Below are 21,941 nucleotides of genomic sequence, written 5' to 3' on the forward strand. Positions count from 1 at the left end.
GCTCTTAAGTTCACCACCTGGCCATGTTTTCTATCAAATTCCCCAAATTTCTGGATTCTGCAGAGGATTTGACAAACCCGGATTTGAAATGGGATTTGATTTGGCATGAAAAGAGGCAAATAAGCGAGAAAGATGCTTTCACTTTGTGTTCCATAATATTAAACGGACATAGTACTCGAGTTAAAAGGGGTGCATACAGATTCGCCCTACTTTGGATTGTGCATGTACAGTACGCGATCCGCCCGAAATGTTTTAAATGCAGGAACTAGAGAGGGTTCAGAATATTGCGGCTAGATGGGTTGCATGGATGTTAGTATAAGCGAGATAAAGTCCAGATTAGGTTGGGATAGTTTGTCGACAAGGAAACAACAGTTACGTTTGCAATTTTTAGATAAGGTTACTACTAATAAAATTAGTATGACAAAGGAACCTCCTTTAATTACTTGGAACCTCCATCGTACATCTCATCGAGATTGATCATCACAGGAAAATTTAGCCCAACGGATGTATAGAGCTGATTTGTTCGGGACCTGAGTACGTGTTGTTTTATATACATGTGTGCTTTTCAGTTTTTCTTTGCTGTACTTATTGCTTACTTTTATTTGTATGTATCCCCGCCACAGTAATGTCGTAAGGCGTTGTTGCGTAATAGCAGAAATAAATAAATACAGAAAAAACTGTAATTCTGGATACATATAATGATTTCATTTGCTTCTCGAAAAAGAGTTGACTTTAACCCCATTTGTTTCATCAAATTCATATCACTGGCGTGAGGTCCCTCATGATGACCCATGAGAAACATAGTGGTGATGCACAGTACCCCTGACAAATTACAAAGTGCTTCGCATGCTTCCGATACACTTTCAACGTTTCGAATATGAGCGGCTTCTATAGCCATGACGGCTTCAACCTTCAACACACAAACCCAACAAACTACAAAGCAGGCAAAAAGTTCCCAGTATTTCAACAACGCGAAAAAGATCGTCCGTGCAACATTCGTGTGAAAGAACAGGCCTATTAATAAACAGTACAACAAAAATAGATGAAATTGAAATAATGGCTTCATTTTTCCCGCGGAGGCAACTAGAATCCAAGGCGTCCCACACAGCAGCCAATGAGAAGTAGGAGCTACATTTTTGCGCGGAAGCACCTGGAAGAGTGAGTGACGCGGCAATGATACCCCTCAGGATCTAGCGTCTTGTCAGTTCCAAAACTTTGTTTAGAGCCCGCAATCCGATTCAAGGCCTGCTCTTTCATGTATAAGGTGTTACATTTGTGAACGCCATGCGCAAGTTTCGAATCGGAAAAGAACGGAGACATTTGGCACAAAGCTAGTAGCACGCGTGTAAAAAAATGGCAATTTGATTTTAGTTTATTATAAAATTGTACTCAGGAAGATAAGCAGTCCTATTTGAAGGTATGGAACAAATGAAAATTACAGGGACCAGCGGCAGGAGCGCAGGAGCTGGAATGCAGCGCCACGGGTCAACGATCATCCTGTGTGCTTGCTTGGTCACGTGCTACTGTTTATGTTGCTCACGTTGTCATTTTGCTTGCAGTTTTATTGCGGTTAGATGGTTCCGAAGTTGGAACTGTGCGATGATTCCGAACATGAGATTTAATAGACCCGTCATTATTTGTGCGTGCTGTGCTGGTCTAATTATTATTGGTATTTATTTGTCCTCGTCGAAGAGCTACATAAGGGAATCGTACGATTACTTGGCATCATCTCACGCATCTCATGTTAGTTTGCAAGAACTGCTTATTGTCGCAATAGCTGCGGCTGAAAGAGGCGGAAATGAAGTTAGATTAGTTAGACGAAGCAATTTATTAAGTGAGAAGAGCAAAGGTAAAACGAAAGAAGGTGCCAATGACCCTCTGACGGACGGCGACTTGAGATCGCATGAAGTCATGTATCATGGGTTGTCTCAGGCATTTCCCGGTGTCCATGTAAGTATCGTAAAATTGTGAACATTTAGACAGACCTCTCGTTGCACGCGACACATTGTTTTATGTTTCCGCGTGCATACAACGCGTCTAAATTTCCCAGATAATATCGGAGGAACACGATTCAACTGTACCTGACAACATACCAGATTTGAAGTCCGTCAAACCAGAGTCCGTGAAAGGTATTGCTCTTGACGACGTTACTGTGCCTCGTGAGAGGGTTACAGTCTGGATTGACCCGTTAGATGCAACACAAGAGTACACAGGTATTCATATCCTGCTCTTATCTATCATGGGCTAACAGTTGAATGACTTGCTGTCGTCATGCAGAAAATCTGCTTAACTACGTGACAACAATGGTATGTGTTGCTGTGGATGGTCAGCCAGTGATTGGTGTTATTCACAAGCCCTTCATGAATGAAACAGGCAAGTATTTTGAAGATATTGCGTGTATTGTTCAGACGTATCGTAAGCCAGCTTTTGAACTGCATGCATGCATGGACTGTATGTGAGCGCGACAGCTGGATTTCCTCTGCAGTCCGCATGTTGTATTGGGACCCTGTTCTGTGATGTCGTTCGTTGTCCAATGCCACCCAGCTGCGTAACACTTGTGCCAGTGGCAACACCTGCTGCCATTTCTATGCGTGGGGTATTTGGGACAGAAGGTCCAAAAGCACATGTGATGCATGAGTGATTCAAAGTTTTTCAATGTGTTCATGGAATTTGGGTGAAGCGTTGAGCTTTTCTTAACGAAAGTAAATTTCCTACCTGTAAACTACTGTAAACACTTTTTTCTTTGTCGTATGTTAAAGCACTGGGTTTCATACCATTCCAGCTTGGGCCTGGGTGGGTCATCAGATTTCGTCCACATTGAAGACACATTCTGAAGCCAAACGTGAGCACCCGGTCATAATTGTGTCAAGGTCACACGCTGGGACAGTGCAGACAATGGCTAGAGAAGTCCTTGGACCGTCTGCAGAAATTATACCAGCTGGTGGTGCAGGTATAACTGCTGTTATAATCTTATCATAGTCGCCTGCATTTATCATGGGGAGCTCTTGACTGTCGAGTACCAAATATTGAGTACTAAATATCTAGGGTTCTCCGTTTTCGGGTTAAACCCGATTTTTCACTATAGTTCCCCCCCGAATAAGTTTTCCGGAATTCGGGTAAAACCCAATATCTACCCAAAATCCTTGCGGTCCTTCAACTTGTCGTTGTAGGTAAATCGTCGGAAAAGTGGATCATAATATCAGTAAAGAGAGCTATTTGTGACAACCTATTTGTCCTCCTTTTATAATCCCCTCCTGCAGGAGTCAAAGACGAGCTTTTGTGGAGCTCCATTAAACACATAATCAATCAATCAATCAATCGGGCAAGTGTTTGAATAGCACTGTCATTAACTGCCCCAGTTCCGAGCGGAAATATAAAGATTCTTGTTTGTCGTCACAGTGTCATAGCAGTGGCTTGTTTCATGTGCTTTCATATGCTCGTTTCACCCGAAAATTCCCCGATGACATATCAAACAGAGATCGTAGCGCCCGATTTCTCGTGTGTATATAGCACCCGATTCCCCAAAACGATGCTAACCAGACATGCATGTAGAGTAGACACATACATATATGTTACACCTTTTGCATTTTGTGTTATTCAGGAAAACCCGGCTGCAGCTACTTTACCTAATATTCACTCGAAGCTTTCTCAGTTTGGCATTTTTTGGGACTTATCCCCTTATTGCCTACAGAAGTTCGACTGGTGGATGTTGGTTAATATTGATGGCATATGTTCCTGCTGCGAGCGGAGCAGTGAAAGAATTTATTGCAAATTACAAACACTCCACTTCTGTTTTGCAGGCTACAAAGCGCTCGAAGTAGCGTCAGGAAAGGTAGACGCCTACATACACACGACGCTCATCAAAAAGTGGGACATTTGTGCTGGAAATGCAGTTTTAAATGCCCTGGGTGGCCACATGACGACACTCTCGGGAGGGGACTTGTACTATGGTAAGAACGATCCAATTAAGGCAGAGGGCGGCATCTTAGCCACATTGCGTGAGCACTATCAGTATGTTAAGAAGTTCGAGGCACTTCAGTGATGAATACTGCTGCTCTCGGAACAATGGAAATGGGCATTATGTGAATGTGGGTGTTTCGAAGTCGCCTGGGTCGAAGTGGAAAGGGGGTTGCTGCAGATCTGTTAAGTGCCAACATTTTTGTTGTCCACTTTACGAGAGGTGGTGTGCTGTGAGTGGACGTAGCTTTAGCATCGTACGTAAACGACACGCTGTGGCTTACTGAAATGTGACTTGCCGTAATAAAATGACCAACAGTGCACACACACACACCAGAAGAACATACATCTAAACGCTGGAGGGATAAAGTTATTATACTCCAGACGAAAGATGTATATTTATGATTAGGGCCTGACTTTTTTTGGGTTTTATTTTTGGCCAAATTCGGGGGGTAAATATCGGGTGATATTTTTCGTTTGAAAATTCGGGCTGTATTCGGGTTAAATCCCGTTACGGCATATTCTGTCGTCAGGAATTCGGGTGTATTCGGGTGATTTTTTCTTTGTTTAATATAAATTTGTCTTAACGTGGAACTAATGTTTAGCAGTGTTATCAAACTTTATTTTAATGCACGCTTACGAGTGTGCCACGCGACCCGGATGTTTTCGGGTAGATTCGGGTTAAACCCGAATTTTACAGATTTCGTTCGGGGGGGGGTAAATATCGGGCGGATACGGGTTTAACCCTAAAAAGTCAGGCCCTATTTATGATGCATGGCTGTGGCTCACTTTTTTGTCATGTCACCTGAAGCTAGTTCGAAGATTGTGTTGGCTAACATACTTCCCTACCTACTACATACGAATGAAGTGCAATTGACACAGACATGGAATTAGTGACACATTTCTTTATTACACATTTTACGACACGCAGAAAGTGGTAAATCTCTGTTAGTAGTGTTACGTGCTCCTCTTAAATTTTTGTGTTCTGTGCTCTGCTCATCATTTTCCTGCCACTTCCAACCTTATAGTCACGTGGTTTTTGTGGTATGTATATTTATTATTGCTATAGTTATTATGCTTATATATATTATATAGTTATTATAGTTATTAGTTCATCTGTGTTCGAGTGGTAATTATAATAGGCTTATGGGCATTGTATTTTGCTAGTGCTATTTAATGGCAGTTTAATGACCAAAAATATGGACAGAATATGTTTTTGGCAGCTTCCTGTGTAGGACCTCAGACTGTTTCTGTACGATGCTGCGTTGTGCTTCGTGCTAAATTGGCAACATCAGAAACCACCCTGTTTCCAGAGAACATAAGAAGGTACATTGAAGACTCACTGAAGTTCCGAGTGGGTCTGGCTTGACTTTTGTAACACATTTTTAGAAAAAAAGTTGGGAAGGTATTGTTAGGTTGTGTCAGAATGATTTTTCAAAGCTGGTATTTGTGAGGAAACCAGTGACTCGGATTATCTGAAGGGCTGTGCACGGTTGGGCTTGCCCATCTCCGTGCATCCCAGTGTATTTTTAGTGCAGCGTAAGTTACGACTAAACCATGCTGTAGATGATGAACATGTTGGTCGCTTTACTGTTACGTAGCTCTCGGCATTTAGGGTTCGAGTGTAGCATGCAAATAAACAGTATTTCAACGTTGTTACGGTAACGCTTTTGAGGAATGACTGGTAGTGTTGTTAAGCAAAGAGTCATCCTGAGGGCATTACTTTGAAGTGAATACTTGTACACTTTGAAGTGCAGGTGTTGTTGTGCAGCGTCTGAAGGCCTATTGCCCTCATTTTCAGTGGTTTTGCTGTTTGGAACTCCAGTCACGTCCAGCAAAAAATTGTGAGGCATCCATTGTTATGTAGTACTGTACGAAAATTGCGCTTGTCCGCACCAAGTTTTTCCTAGGTAGAAAGCAAAGCTTTGAGATATGCGGATGGATTACACAATTATTACATCCGTATATCTGAAACTTAATGTGGCAACTCAGACCATAATGTGCCAAACTGTGCTAAATGTGTCAATGAGTTGGTTTAAATAGACAGAGCTAAACGAGAACCAGCAGGTGAAGCATGCGAGAGTATAAAGTCTGTGTAAGTCTGAGGGCTGAAGAAGTGCAGCCTTCTGCATGAAAGTCTCGTCTCATTAAAATTTAGATGCTCTTAGCCGTCTTCTTTCTGTCTGTGTAAAACTAAATGGTAAATGTAAGTGGTAAATGTAAACGGGTAAAATACTGTTTGCAAGACGTAAAAAACTGACACACCCTCACACAGCGGTAAAGGGTACGGAGAAAATTCTGAGAAATGATGTTGGCAATGCTGCTAATGTACATGTAATGACTGAGTGTAGCAGGAACATATGGTCCTGCGTGTTTAAAAGAGGCATGTCTATCTCTCCATCTGCAAGATGAAACTTGAAGCATTTGATTTCTCAGATGATGTGAATGCCTTCCCAAAGAAGAGAGCGAGAGAGACACAGCATCCTGGAAGAAACCTTTAATAGATACAGTACCACGTCTCACAAATATACATTCTCTCTTGAAGAGACACTATTGTGCTCGAAGTTGTGGAAGTGACCTACAGCAGTGGCACTAAGCAGTATAGTGGTAGTAAAACTATTTTACTCTGACTCGTTACACCTGTACACTAAATCGTTTTTTTTTAAATTCGTATTTACAGCATCGATCGGACATACCCTATGAACGCAATAATGCTGACTTCAGTAATGTGCAGGAGGAGGTGGTGCTTTCACATAGCTTTTTAAACCTCATTTAATGCCTTCTATGCAATCTATAGCCATGGGATCACCTCACTTTGTGAAGTGACTTACCACTCAGTAAAGAATGAACGGTTGTCTTCGCACCCCCCACTAAGTCCTTGCACATACGAGTATTACAATAAATGTATAGTTCTAGTGCCTGGAATACAGACGCACATTAGAATGTGATGTTACTCTCGATCGTAATCCAAATACTAAACCAAGGCATGCCTCTTACTTTTAGGTACCTGCAGCAGTATCATACACGTTAAAAAGGTTGCGACACTTCGATATACAGGGTGCTTTTCTATTTGTTATAAATTTTTAATAAAGAGAGCTGTGACAACTGCTTAGATGCTGGTTTTGCAGGCTGATTATACAGCCTGGCGAACATGAGCATGTAACTAGTACATCACTAATTACCCGAAATTTGGGAACTTTTTAATTTGAGGGTTTCCGAGAAATGTGAGATAGGATCTTTTGATAAGAGCACTAAATTCCCAGTGCAAGGGGAACATGTTCCACGCAAAAATTGGCTTGCATACTTAGCAATAGAAAGGCCAGATACTGGTGTAGATGTCTGAAAGGGGCTGCAGGGTGATTTAGGGAACATTGTCAGCCAATAGGAGACGGGGATTTGTGAAAGGATCGGATACTTAAGCGTGTACGCTTTGATTGTGAATTAAATGCTCTTATCGAATTGTTCGACCAACCAGTCCCGTTTTTAATGCTTTATGTAATGTAATTTTTTTTTTTTTTTTTAAATTCTGTGTTAACACCGTGAAGCAACTGTGGCTATGAGTGGCGTACAGACGTGAACAGATGGAGAGAGGACAGCAGAAAGGAGTGGGGGACCGGGGGGGGTTAGTAAGCATCCTGGGCCGACTTTAGGGGGAACTAATCCGACATGCGTCTGGAAAGTCTGCCAGAAAGATAGTAGAATTGGAACCAATCATTATTCAGAAGAACCTGAAATGAGCAAATACATTGAAATATCCATCACCAAAGTTTGCTATGCAAATGAGCCGGAACCAAAACGAATACTATAATCGACCTGCAAAACCGGCACTTGTGCTGCTCCCCCCCTCATAGCTTTTTTTATTATTAAATATCTGTTAAAAAAAAAAAAACTGTATGTAGCTCACTGCATCATACACGCACTGCACTACACATCAGAGTATTGTGTGAAAAACACTCTTTTTGTGTTTGTACAGTTGGCCACGTACAAACCCTCGAACAAATTTTGAGCTCCGACGTCAGAGGTGCTCGAGGGTCTTAGCCAATCCTATTAGTTCTCCTGAGCACGTGCCTCGTTGGCAGAGACAACGCCTGCCAGCTGGAGGTTTTTTCGGTTCTCACAATACCACTTTTCTACGCGTCCCTTACCCCCCTTGCTGCAGAACTTTGAATGCAGGTCCACATAGATGCCAATGAGTCTTTTATATTCATCTGCTGCCATAATGTGGCGAAGTATTACAATCTGTTTAAGTTTGTGAAATCCAAGTAAGTACTGAATTAGACATTAATATGCAACTTCTGTTATCATAAATGACAACACTTTGCTACCCATACCCTAGCGATCGTAGCCATAGGCACACAAATGCAACGGGCCTCGAAAATTGGCAGCCTCTGTAATATGCGATTTCTCCTCAGACACAGAATGCTCTCCACGTTTCCTATGCCTGCCTCGTGGGTGAGAAATCTCAGTAAACAGAGAGCCATTTTTGTTCACTTGCACCTGTGATGGTTTCCTTCACTTCTGTACTGTGGTCCATGCAGTCCTAGATGTGGTGCCAGAACATGCCATTCGAAGTGCTAGTCGGATAAATGTACGTTACAGTTTGATGGCAGGTATTAAAGGTTGAGGAAACATTTGTCTATAGCAATTCCAGAAACAGCAAGTGTAGTGCTTGTTGTATTTTTCCATGTACTTTATACCCGGGGCATATCTCTTTTTATGTGGGCAAATAATAGGGGTGACACGCACAGTGGAAAGCTTTGTTAGCTTCAAAATATCCGAGAACACCAGAAGCATTCCTTACTGATAATGGAAAAAAAAAAAATTGAATAACGTTGGACAGCATACGCTCTTTCATTTACTACCAACATCTACAAAGACAGAGCGAATGCTTTCAATGACTGTCGATAACACTGACCGCAGTGTGAACAGTAATGACAATAGTATTAAATTACACTGCCCGAAGCAAACCGTACTCTTACAGTCTCTCTTGTAAAACTAGGACACTCCAGGGGTCGACACAAACGCTTCAAAAATCTCGCGACTCGCGACCCGAAACAATGTCCATCGAAAAACGAGTCGTGCTGGCAAAAGTTTCAGACGTGCACACCAATCCCACACTCTGAAGGACTGTGCAGGTCGGGTCAACATCAATTTACACAACAGACAGACGAGATACTCCTCAATTTCGGGGGGGCGCGGCGGCGTACAGCCCTGTAGCGTGCGCCTCCTTTCCTTAACTCGTCTCTTAATCACAGTTCCCGGTCGTGGTTCAGATACACTTTCAGCATATGCGGCAAAGGGAGCACGGATATCTTCTGCCTCATGAGGACCGTGTACGTCAACTCGCTTCCGCTCGTCGTCGCAACGGGTGGCTCGACGACTTCTTCTTCCTCCTCCTTTGCAGCACTGTTGACGCCTTCATCCGCGGGCTTCATGTCGTACTCGTCAAACGCGACCCGCTTCCAAACGACGGATTTCGTTCGGCGTCCGTTCCGGCGCCGAGGGTCGTGGTGGTCGTCGTCTTCCGCGCCGCGCTTCCGTTGATCAATGCGCTCGTCCTCGCGGGACGGTGCCAGGCTTTCAATGTCCACGGCGTTTCCGGAGTCGTCCGCAATGCCGTTCGAGGAATCTTCGTCCATGCGCCTCTCCTCGTTCATGATGTGTTCGATCATGGCCGTGATGTGATTTCCCCGCCTCGAAGTTTGAGGCATGCCGTCACGCGGATCGTCGTCTCCGCTCTGCGGGTCGAAGCGTCCGCCGCTGCTGTCGTCGCTCTCCTCGAAGATGGGGATGACGATCCTTTGGACCCGTCGTTTGGCTTGTTTCTTCTTTTTGGCAGCTGGAGTTGTTCTGCGGCAATCTTTGAGCGTGGGGTGTTCGCGGTCCACCTGTGAGCGAAGGACACGGCGGATGCTGATGCGACTTAGTTCTTGAAGTGATGAGGGGTGGAAGTCGGCTGTAATAGAAAATGAGTATGTGTTACAGTATATTCCATCGGATAACTATATTGAATGGCACGAAAATCTATCCTAAAACTGCCCGAACCGAAATCGGGACCAAATTTTTTTCTGTGCAACACACACAAAAAAAAGGGCACAAGAATGCAACGTTTGATGTGGTGAAAGATACTCACGAAGTGAAAAGGTTGTCAACCTCTCTTTTGGTGATGGCTGGACCAGCATTGCAAATGACACCGGGAGAATGTTCCTGTCCTGCCACGAATTTTCTCCTGTCCGTCTAACCTGAACGAGCTTAGGAAAAGGAAATTGGGTATATCTTAATACTGCATATAGCTCGTAAAAAATATTTATTAGCCTTCTAATAAAACACACACACACACACACACTCGGTAGCGTAATATTACTCACACTCTCTCTGCATATATAACGGCAGGGAATGAGTATATACACGGGGAAACAGCCCACCCACCTGGTCGTTAAATGGCATGACTAAAATGCCGCCGATTTTGACAAAATTCTTGATGAAAGCACAGTGTTCAGGAGGACACGCAGCACCACAGTAGACGCGGTCGTAACGTCTCGACCCAGCTTCCAGCACCAGGCAATTGCCGGACACGAAGCTCGGCTTGCAGAACTCGTGTTCGTCGAGGGCGTTGGATGTCTGCAGAAACTCCCTGACCTTCCGACATGCGTACAGCATCACGTCCTCGTGCAGCTCTACCCCGTGGTTGACTCCGTAAGGACCTGAGCAGAATCGATTTGTTACGCAGGGTATGTTTCAAGTTTTTTATTGTTGTTGTTGTTGTTGTTAATATACCTTATCAAGGCACGCGGTACAAGTTTTCCCGCAAAGGGGACCAAACCCCCGTAACACAGGTCCACAGCCCGCAGCACCTCGACAGCGTCACACATCAATAACAAGGTGAAAAAAAAAAGAGAAAAAAAAACGAAGAAAGAATTCAAAAATAATTATACAATATACATATATGTATTCTGCACTCTGATGTTAGGCACATTTCACAAAAATGAAGAAGGTTGTGAGTAAGAAACAGAGTGAGATGACAAGCGTAGTGACAAGTTCAAAGGTGACTGTTTGTATTTTACGGTTTGTTTACATCCTACTGACTTTGTTCCCAAGCAGCCACAAGGCTCAAACTGCTCTACTCAAGTGAGACTACAGTGCTCCCCCCCCAACTGACCAACAACTAGCCTCTGTATTACCTTGTCAATGGTGCTGCTGCACTGTAAAAAGCTGAAAACGAGCCGTCCCTGCGAGTCTGGCAACAATGGTGGCTTGCAATGCCTGGCAAATTACAGGCCGTTAACGGTAACTTCAGTAACGACCTGAAATCCCGAATTCAGACCTGCTGGGAGAGCTCCAATTTGGATTCAGAAGTGAGAGGCGTACTGAGGACAACCTATTTGTCTTGACTCAGTGCATAGGAATTGCGGAGAAGGAACAGAGGGACCTGTGGACAGGCTTCGTGGATATTGAAAAAGCGTACGATAATGTGGACCGCGTACTTCAGTGGCAACAGCGGGCAGACCTGAAGATCGGAACACGTGTGATAGAACTACTCGAAGATATCTACACAGGGAACACAATATTGGATAGTATAATTGGATAATTAGATGGTATAATGACAGAGGTGATTCCTGTAAGAAAAAAAGGGGTATGCCAAGTGTTGGCCTGTCTATCCCCTTCTGTTCATGCTCTATATCTCGCAGTCGGAGAACAAGTTGGAGAATGGGCACATCAAGGATTCGAAATATCGTATTGTAATATGGGCCAACATGTCGAGCAGTATTGCCCCAGCACTCTCTACGCAGACAACACCCTTCTCCTGGTTGGCAGGCAGCAAGTCGGAGCTACAGGAAGCACGGTCTTTACTCGCATAATTTGCGCACTTTTTTTTTTAACCAAAAAATGACGCAAAGGTTGGGGGTGCGCAAATTACGCGAGGCCTTAACGAGACGACTTGAAAAACATGTGCAAAATCTGAAAAGATGGGCCTTCGGGTGAATAATACAGTAGAATCTCGATGATACGAATTTCACGGGGTAGCGGAAAACATTCGTATCATTCGAAATTTGTATCGAAAGAATTACACCAAAATATAAATTTAGGCAAGAGAATAGACAGTGACTGTTCATTTTCCATTACTGTCTGTGAAAGAGGCTGGTCGTAACGATTTTCGCTCTTCGTTTTTGGCCAATGCTGCTGGAAATTTGAGAGATGATTCAAAAGGCCCAGCGCGTGCTTTGCACGCTTTTTCTAAAGCGAGCTTCTCCTAAAGCACGCATGCGTTAGGTGAAGCCGCCTTGCAGAATGCTGACGCGTAATGCTGCCAGTAGTTTTCCCGATATGTTCCCTCCACGTGTTCTGGTCGTTGTTTATCCTGTTTAGGATTGCGGCTTCTGTACCATCGAGGTTGTTAGAAATACCAGCCTTAAATAAATACCACTCGCGGGATAACGCGATGATGTCGCGCATGAAAGTAGGAGTGCACAAACTACGCGAATTCGTATTTTCGCAACTTTTTAGTGCAAAAATGGGGGGGGGGGGGGTGCGCAAATTACGAGAGCAAATACGGTAGATGTGCAGAATCTGGAAGCACCTTGGGACTGATGCGTTCAGCACCACAAAAAGCATGGTCAGGCAATGGAGGAATAATCAAGGACAGACATGCAACGAAGATGGGGAAGCATCATTCAATCAGTTCAGTGCACAGATCGGGCTAAATATCTTGGAGTAACCATAACCTCAGAACATGACTATGTACCTCGGTGAACGTGAAAAACACCTTGCGTGACAAGGCAGCCTAATCGGTGGGAATGCTCTGTTCCGAGGCTCTGTGGTCCTTCAATTGTGCCCTTGTATTGCAAGAATTATGGAAAGATGTGGCAGTATCCAGCCTCACTTACGCGAATGCAGTGTTGTGTATTGTCGTCATCTACTACAAGTTTTCTCGACCACAAACAAAAGGAAGCAGGATGGGCTGCACTAAAGACCCATCGATCAGCTCCAAGTGCGGCTATCCAGGGGGACCGTGGGTGGTCAAGTGCGACGATGCGATGACGATAATGTGTGAGGACAGAATCGAAACACTGCCAGGATCGCGGACAGTCAAGAAACTTTATAAGAGCATGATTTATAAGGATACCCGCACAAGACGGAGAAGAAAATCACTAAACTGGAAAAGGGAAAAAAAAAATTGGAAAAAGATATTGGATGACAGAGATTGACGTAATAGGCTCTAGTGGTCTGGGACATGGTCAGAGGTTGGGAGTATGAGAGATGGCTCAGCACTGCACAGTATAAGCACTCCCTAAAGATTTACGCAGGAGGGAAAGACAAAATTAGGCAAGAGAAATTTTACGACAACTCGATCGGGAGTGCACTTCTTTTCGAAGCACGATCTGGGGTTCTGCCAACTAGGGAGTGGTGGCAGAAGATAAGGGCTCAGAAGTCAACGGAATCCAAGGTGCCGACGACAGCATGTGCCATCTGCGATGATAGCACTGAAACAATTGAGCATATAATATTGTGGTGCCGCCAAATCTTCCTCGAAGCGGCGACAGACTGCCTTCCTGAAGCACTCGGTTTTGGTACCGACGCTTTTGGTGGAAGAATAACGGCAAGATGGATCATGATAATGGATAAGTGTATTTGAGCCTGGCTACAACGTGCAGTACACAGTACATACAAAGTCCACCCAATACAAAAGGGCATAACCTCCAGGATCATCATCATCTTAAAAAAATACCACTCTGTAGTGCATACATTTTCCAACAACAACAACAACAACAGTGACCAAGCTATGGGCCGAATAATGACATGCAGCAGAGAAAGATTTTAGAGCGTGATCCGCGAGAAATGGTAGCAAGCTTTTTACGTGTGATATCTATCAAATCTAATACTAATCTAATCAAGTCCTATTTTTGCGATAGCTTAATGCACTGCAAGAGTTCCGAAAATAAGCAGTGTTGCAGCATTTTTTATCTAGGACCAGCTCTGACGGAAATGCTCAAAGTAGGATGAGAACTGACCGAGAATAAGTCCAGCCACTGTGCTGAGGTAGCCCGTGCCGCTGCCCAAGTTGAGGAAAGATAGTCCTGGCTGCAACAGCAGAGCCTCCAAGACCTCTGAATAGATGCATGGTGCCGATAGATGCAGGTTCCCATGTTTCCAAGCTAAATCTCGATATGCATTTTCTTTACAGCCCTCCGCGTAATAGTCTGCCCTGTCAACTGCTCGAAACACCTGGTAAAAAACAAAAAAAAAAGATGACTAACTAAGAGAGTACTAACAGGCAGGGAAGGGTAACGGACGTATTTTCGTTACCGTTTCCATTTTTGTTACAGCTATATTTTTGTTTCCATTATCCATTTCTGATACCGGCCTTTCAATTCCGTTTCCGTCATGTTTCAGTTATCATTTCCAGTAATGGAATGGCTGTTACAGAGCTGCGGGAGGACAGCCCACCCGGCTCTGTCAGCACCCTGTTTTGCCCAAGTGCTGCTTCGGCGTCATGCGTACACACCACACAAGTAATTTTACGTCGTTGGGACGCGAATTTTTTAACAAAATGTAGGAATATGTCTTCTGTCTTCAGTCGCTCCGAGTCAAGCAAGCCAAGATGGGCGTGACCTTCATCCAATGTCTCATTCATAGGCGGACGTCCTCAGTAGTAAACAATACTGCCATAGCCACGGTGAAATGAAATAAATAAATAAAACAAAAATCGTAGGCTGTCATCCTCGTGCTATGGTGGAGTAGAATGCGTGGAGTCTATGTTGTGTAAATCTCACGTGTTCGTCTCATGTGTTGATGTCATGGAGTTATGAGGACTGGGACCAGTAGGTAAGCGAGGTATGCACCCTCGAGATCCAATATTGCGCTTTGTTTCCACGTTCTCATGTAGTATTTAGAGCATTACAGGGAATGGAGTCATCAAAATACAAAAATAAAATGAAATGTCACTCAAGTGTCACAGCACAACAGGGAATAGCCATTACCCGAATTCAATACCGGACGATAATCTTCATTTTTTTGTTTCTGTTAATGGAGGACCGTGGTATGTGTTTCCGTTATCGTCACCATCTCCAATTTCGGTAGTATATACCGTTTCTGTTTCTGTTACCATTACCGTTCCCTGCTAACAGGACTAAGCAGAGGACTGAACACAATGGCACTTTCACATTTGGAACTGCCAATCATGGCTAGGAAATGGTAATGGACAGCAACAAAAAGGGGCAAAATTGACGGCAGAAAAGTGTGAGCGTTAATCCTCTTGGTTTTCAGGGGCGTGTGACTTCTCCGAAGCTTCCCTTCCAGAGCACCACCACAGAAAGGGTTTGTAGCAGTAGTTTGTAGTCTCGTAGAACATCCTGCGTGACGCTGTATCACACTTCTAACCTTTTCAACAGCTGGTGTTTTGATGTACTCTGCATCAACCAAATTGTCGATGAGTTCGTCATTGTCTTCGCCAGCACTGACAGCACCACCCATTCTTAGAAGATGACTCTGCAATGGAAACAGGCACACTTAAAGCTATCGTGGCACCCTTTCGATCGGACACTACGCGGAAACTTTAGTAAAAAAATGTGCAAAATTTAAAAAAAAATTATTTAATATTAATATTTATTAATTTAAATATAATATATATATTATATATATATTTTTTAATATAATAAAAATATGAATTTAATATTTTAAGTTTAAAAAAAATTTAAAGAAATATATGCCCTATTCCCCAATTAATTCTTGCAAAGGACATAACAGAAACCTCATACTGTGAGCACAGCAATATCGCAAAAGCAAGTATGCAGTGCTAAAATTGTAATGTCGTACATCACATGCTCTTGACTCAAAGTCCTAGGAAAGAGAACCCCAACGCAAACTACAGATAACGAGAGAGAGAGAGAGAAATTTCTATGTCCACAATTTACATGGAAGATTTACAAAACGTGGAAGTGTGTTCTGACAAACGCCGACATGACTGACGCAGAACTTTCATGTGGGTGACATTCGTATTGGGTGGTTTTCATGCTTTTTTTCTTTGCATTGTTAGAAGAATGTTGTTGAAGTTAGAGCATTGTTAGAAGAAGAAGGGGGGGGAGGTGTATGGGGGGGAGGGGGGGGCTGCAAGGGCGTGCTAGGAAAATCCCTGGTGCCAGACGCACACGAGGAAACAAATTTTATAGTGCACAAAAGTCAAACATGACTTACAAAATGCCACTGCATAATTAATGGTGTACCTGCGTTACCTGGGATGCCTTCAGACCTTTTCGAGTTCAATGCTCAGCACTCAAAGAATCTTTATGTACACAATGTCAATGGATATCTTGAAACAAGCACGGAAATACAGTCGACCATCCTTTATCTGGCACTGGCCGTTTCCAGCTAAAGTGTCCGGATAGCTAGGATTCCGGACAAATGAAACTGGAAAGCAGACACGCATTCAGCCGTCAACAAAGCCCATGTTTATGTCGGAGGACATAGGACGGTGTCCACTGTCAATCGCGTAAAACTGTGCTCCTGTAAACCCTTACTTATGACATTAATTTGAAAACACATTATTCTTTTGCTAAAACAAATGCCAGAACCCTTCTTTGTGGACTTTGCACATTCTAAAGAGTGACAACACTGGGCTCCTCACTGTTATCAGAGTCACGCTGATGTGAAGCAACAATGATAATGACACCTTCAACCCTAATCGCAGATGTCATCACGCCAGTTAATGTTGACATACTTCAGAGCTGTGGTGTCATCGAGAGCTGCTGAAGTTAGCTTTCGTGTGAGAGAATGTAGCTGTGCAAGTCACTCAGTGGATCGTCTGCAGAAGACTGGTGGTCAATGTGCGGTACACGGGTACAATGGGAAAGGGATTCCTCAAGATTGCCATATCCCGCTTGAAGAAACATGGGTCGCGCACTGTCCCTGACTCAATACCTGATAAGTAGGGCCCGGAATTTTTAGGCGTTTGCCCATAAATGGGTAAATGTGTCATTTTCAGGGTTGCCTGCCTCTTCCTCGACTCTACTGAATTGTAGCCATTTTTTAGCGTTTTTAGATTATATAACAGCCTTTTTTTTAGAGGTGCAAGTGTGCCTTTCAGGCTCACGCTGCACTTTGCTTTTTGTTTCTGCGTGTTTACGCCTTTCGATCCTTTTTTTTTTTGCGTTTGGTTTCCTTCAGCACCTTGGTTTACTACTAGAAGGAGTTCACGTATATTTGATGAAAACATTTGGCCTTTCTTGGCCGATTTCAAGACCTTTGAGGGCGGAGAACTAAGGTATATTTAGGGAGTGACTTTTTCGGGTTAAACCCGATTCCGCCCGGTTATTCCCCCCGAACTGACCTCCGACCAATTCGGGTTAAACCCGATTTCTCCCCGAATTCCACTCACTATGAAATCCTCAAGTGACGTTTCCACTGAAGACGAACAAAGGTCGCCACGTGTAACGCATGTAAGAATGGGTCACTTATGTTCCCAGCAATACACCCATGTGTGTCAACACTGTCTATGTCTTCGGGGATTACCGCTGCAAGGTCAGGATCCCGCAAAAACAACAACAGCAAAAAAAACAACAAAAAACTAAAAAGAGAGATTAGGAAATGACTTAATAGACAAGAGGAGCAAGTTTTCCTGGATGGAGCACTCTGAAACACCAACAAAGAGCGTACCAGATTAACGTGCCTACTTTTACATTTTACTGCCTATTTTGGTGTTGTTGAGGACCTAAACGCCTGCCTATTTCCACTGTTTTTATTTGCCTAAGTTTCCAGGCCCTACTGATAAGTGAAGTGTTGGGCATTTTCCTTTGGGGTTCCTGGAAATTTTTGGTGAGATCCAGAAACTGAAGCCCAGATATATGAAGGCAAACTGCATGGACCGAAATATGTCCCCATGTTTCCTGTCCGCATGGCACAGGACCTCAGTGAGGCCAGGATAAACGGCGGTCGACTGTAATATGGCAGTTCTTGAAGTATGATGCCTTAGATGCCCGACCCTCCCCTTCCGTTTGTTTTACTATCCACTATCAGAGCATGCGTATGAGATGAAAGGCGGTGGAAGCACTTTGTCAAGCTACTATCTTGGGCACAAACAAGGTTGTTGCTGTAGCTGCGGGGCTGCTGTTGTAATGACAGTGTCTGATAAGATGGGTCAATTAGGTACAAATTATGGACTTGCGTAGAATATGACCACTGTGTGGGCAATGGGACAGTTACAGCGCTGGTAGGGTCTCTTATGGTGCATTCCCCAAATGCATTTTGTAAGCAGGCTGGCTGTGCAATTGGAAAGGTCACTGTGAAGCAGTGGCGTAACCAGGGGCGGGGGAGGCAATGCATTTGGAAGAGGGAACGAGGGGAAAATCCCCCCCCCCATAAAGTCCCCATAGAACCCCTCCCGAAATATTTTTCTGGCTACGCCATTGCTGAGAAGCAACATAGCAACCGCAAAAATACTAGAAAGTCCTCGGATTTAGAGTGACAAGCAGATCTAGCGTCTGTTTCTCAGTGCACGATATGAGTGATGCTTCGACTTTGCTGTCAAGTAAAATCCTGCACATCCTGGCAGGAAACGTTATTGACACCGGTACTTGTCTCAGACACCGTGTACAGACTTGTCTTGACCAAAAATCACGAGTCCCTCTTGCAGCAGAGAGGTTTGTACTTCATATTAGATTATAGGTACAGTAAGAAGAAAATAATGAGACGTTAGGTTCTGCAACTGAGGATACAACTGCAACAAATCACTCATATATGCAGAAAAGATAACTACTAAAATCTTTAGGAAACCACGACGTCCATAGGAAGTGTGACGTGGGCTTTGAAGTATGTTCGCTCTGCTCAACTGGCCGGTCAGTAACGGAAGCTCCCTCGAGTTAATGATCGAGGATGTAGCATATTTCGATTATGAACATCCTCTTCGTGCGATATAAACAAATCATGCGATATGAAGAGTTTGAGGGTACACAATATTTTTAGGTATTATCTAGGTACTATTTTTAGGTACTATTGCTATCAGTAAGTGTACTACATGTTTCTGTGTTCTTAGTGCATTTCTGCTGGACCAATCAAGTGAAACAAGCATTCAGGAGCATACTTTATGTATTGATCTTCTATCATCATTATAATTATTTTACTAATTAAAACTATATTTCACAAAGTAACAGAGACTAACCACAAGATCTCTGCACTATTATTTATGTTTGTTATTTATTTATTTATTATTAAAAAAACCCAATGGACTGCCAGGGCTGGTGGACAGCTTTGCAGACTAGGCAGGATTTGGAAGCCACGTTAAATGTCACCTCATTGCTCCTTTAAGAGGGAATACGACCAGCACTATCCCTATTTTTCTCAAATAATAATGGACCAGTCTTGATGACACCTGTCTTGTTCAATAGCTTTTGAAAAGTTAGATGAGATTTATGTTGAAAATTATGAGTTTTCCCCTAACTGGTTGTCGTGTATTGTTGTGGTACCACACAGTTAGGAAACGGAATTTCTGGTTGACAATTTTTGGATGGATATCACAAAGATGTCATACGATAAATACGCAGTGCTTATTCTGTGGACCAGACCACAGGATAGGAGGGGACTTTATTCTGTGGACCGGACCACAGGACGGCGGTGGACTTTATTCTGTGGACCAGACCACAGGATAGGTGTCCGGTTTATTCCGTGGACCAGTCCGACCGAATCACAAGATTAGTGGCTGCAAAATTAGCCATGGTCATCCAACAGTGGTGTGGTGTAGTGGTTAGCATCCCCGGCTGGTAATCAGAAAGTGTGGGTTCGATTCCAGGTTGAGTCGTTTTTTTTTTCTCGCTCCGCCTGCCCTTTCATCTCAGGCGCAAGACTTGAATGATTTTTTTTTTTGGCTACGCGTTACAGTGAATGTGGACGATATCGTGTGGGAATGTTTGGGCGACGACGGCTAGAACCCAGAAAAAGAAAAAGTGCTGAATTTTTGCTACAAATTAGGTTAGGTTAGGGCCACAACACCTTTCTTACGTTCTACAATTAGGTTAGGTGTGGTTTGGTTAGGTTAGATTAAGTATGGCATGGCATTTTTCTACACTGCGGCGGACGCCGCATGGACTGGTCCACAGCGACGACGGCTAGCACACACACAGAATAAGAAAAAAGTGCTGAATTTTTGCTAAAAATTAGGTTAGGTTAGGTATGGTTAGGTTAGATTTAGACTCTAGTTAGATTAAGTATGGCATGGCATTTTTTCACACTTGAGGCGGACGCCGCATGGACTGGTCCACAAAATAAAACAAACACCTATCCTGTGGTCTGGTCCACAGAATAAAGCCCGCTCCTATCCTGTGGTCTGGGCCACAGAATAAGCACTGCGCGATAAATACTCATGTTGTTTAGGCAACCATGTTGTAACATAGATTTTTGTCGAAAACTAGAGTAGGAGGCAAGCAAGCAAGCTGGTGTAATGGACTTGCCTACACGTAGGTTTTCGACTGACGGGGCTGACACTTATATTCCTACATCTGCCACAACCCCAGCCATCTTTCTTGCTGTACCTCAAGCTTGTGACTCTGCACTTTTTTTGCGTGTCTCCATAAAAATCAACTTTTAGTCTGAGGCACTGCAGTTTTGTATCACGCTGACGTGGCACAGAATGACATGCAAGTTAATGCGCAAAAGTAGTTACAGTACATCTACTAATGTATGAATGTGAAACAGACCAATGCTGCAATTCCGAAAAGTAAGACATACCACATAAAAGCACAGCTCAGCCCACAAGTCTCAGCTGGCATCCGAAGCCCACGACGCAATATCACTGGGGCAATGGAACTTTTTTCACTAAGATGTACGCATTCACTTGAGCTAAATTATGAACCTTTGTCTTGCTGTGTGCCAACGATACAGATGTTTCACGACTGTACAGTGCATTGTAAATCACAATACCAAATTATATTTACAACTTCAAGGCACAGTTGGCTCAATATATTAGTTTTTGTATACAATTTAAACGGACCTTTCTACGTATGGCATTAAATAAAATTCCTGCAAGGTCAATAACTCTTGCTTATTTATTCTGACTATCTCTATTCTAATGGCAAATATTATTTGTTACACTCCCAATGCTATCGAAAGCAAGAAGAAAACCCTCTCTGAATTCTACGTGTGGAAAATGTAGTAAACTTTATCGTGCCAAAGCTGACAACAGCAAATTTATAGAATTTGTCCTTCCGAGCTCATCTTGACACGAATAACACTACGCCTAGCACTCCCTGTTGCGTTTAATTCGGCAAAATATATTACATTAGTCGCTCGTAATTACTGCTTCGACTTCGCGCAAGCCGTTCAGCACAGTAACACTGGTAACACTACACCTACAACGGACCTCACAGCTGATCCGGAGGACATTTTTACGATCACCAAAAGCATAAACACATTGCGTGACAACAGCAATCGGACACTCCACGGACGATATGTAAACACGGCTGAGGTCATGCATCATTTTTCAGTGTCATGAAATTGCCAATTCACATACTGGCGCAGATGAACCCAAAAGACTGAAATTTCAGCTTCGTGGAAGCGTCCCCCGTGCTGATGATGTGACAACAGTTTTCAATCCAAGAAGACCTCAATACGTGCGCGACAGGGAATTTAAAATGCGTCATCACAACAGAGAGACTACCCTTCATGATTATCAATCTTGCCTACCTGAGCACTCTGTTGAGCAGCTGGGTTTCACAAGATAAAATTATGACGTAAACAAACACAAATGCGTAGGCATTATCGTTAAAGCTTCTAACGCAGGGTAAAGAGTGAGCACCTTTCTCTGCTTCGGAGCAAAGTGCTTCACATGCGGCGCACAACACAAATAAGTAGCAGAAGCAGAAGTCACCGCGACAAGACAGAAAGGTTTTTCCTAAAGGATAGCAGTCCGCAACCATGAATGCTTGCCCAAGAAGATAAACATGGGGCAGCGGACGGTTCGAAGATACGATCTCAGATGGCGCTAGCGTAGAAGTAAGGAA

The 21,941-nt window shown here is 43.5% G+C and overlaps 2 protein-coding genes across 5 annotated transcripts; one reads left to right on the plus strand and one right to left on the minus strand.

Annotated features, from left to right (window-relative positions):
* The first annotated feature begins 1,503 nt into the window (after positions 1-1,503).
* On the plus strand, positions 1,504-6,124 carry LOC135398965 (Golgi-resident adenosine 3',5'-bisphosphate 3'-phosphatase-like). The gene is made up of 5 exons (XM_064630557.1): positions 1,504-1,950; positions 2,051-2,213; positions 2,278-2,373; positions 2,783-2,950; positions 3,801-6,124. The coding sequence occupies exons 1-5, from the start codon at positions 1,600-1,602 to the stop codon at positions 4,040-4,042; spliced, it is 1,020 nt and encodes a 339-aa protein (XP_064486627.1). The 5' UTR covers positions 1,504-1,599; the 3' UTR covers positions 4,043-6,124.
* Positions 6,125-6,439: 315 nt separating this feature from the next.
* Positions 6,440-21,889, minus strand: LOC135398964 (protein-L-isoaspartate O-methyltransferase domain-containing protein 1-like). 4 transcript variants are annotated; one of them, XM_064630555.1, is made up of 6 exons: positions 21,737-21,889; positions 15,337-15,444; positions 13,968-14,181; positions 10,387-10,661; positions 10,091-10,208; positions 6,440-9,913 (listed from the first exon to the last, which is right to left on the minus strand). In XM_064630555.1, exons 2-6 carry the CDS (start codon positions 15,427-15,429, stop codon positions 9,207-9,209), a joined length of 1,407 nt encoding a protein of 468 aa, XP_064486625.1. In that variant the 5' UTR covers positions 15,430-15,444; positions 21,737-21,889; the 3' UTR covers positions 6,440-9,206. The 4 variants fall into 4 exon arrangements, with proteins under 4 accessions (XP_064486625.1, XP_064486623.1, XP_064486626.1 ...); XM_064630553.1 differs by having other exon boundaries at positions 21,625-21,888; XM_064630556.1 differs by lacking the exon at positions 21,737-21,889 and adding an exon at positions 21,452-21,588.
* Between the last annotated feature and the right edge of the window lie 52 nt (positions 21,890-21,941).

This window comes from Ornithodoros turicata, chromosome 6 (genome assembly GCF_037126465.1).
Source record: "Ornithodoros turicata isolate Travis chromosome 6, ASM3712646v1, whole genome shotgun sequence".
In the NCBI taxonomy this organism is placed as follows: Eukaryota; Metazoa; Arthropoda; class Arachnida; order Ixodida; family Argasidae; genus Ornithodoros; species Ornithodoros turicata.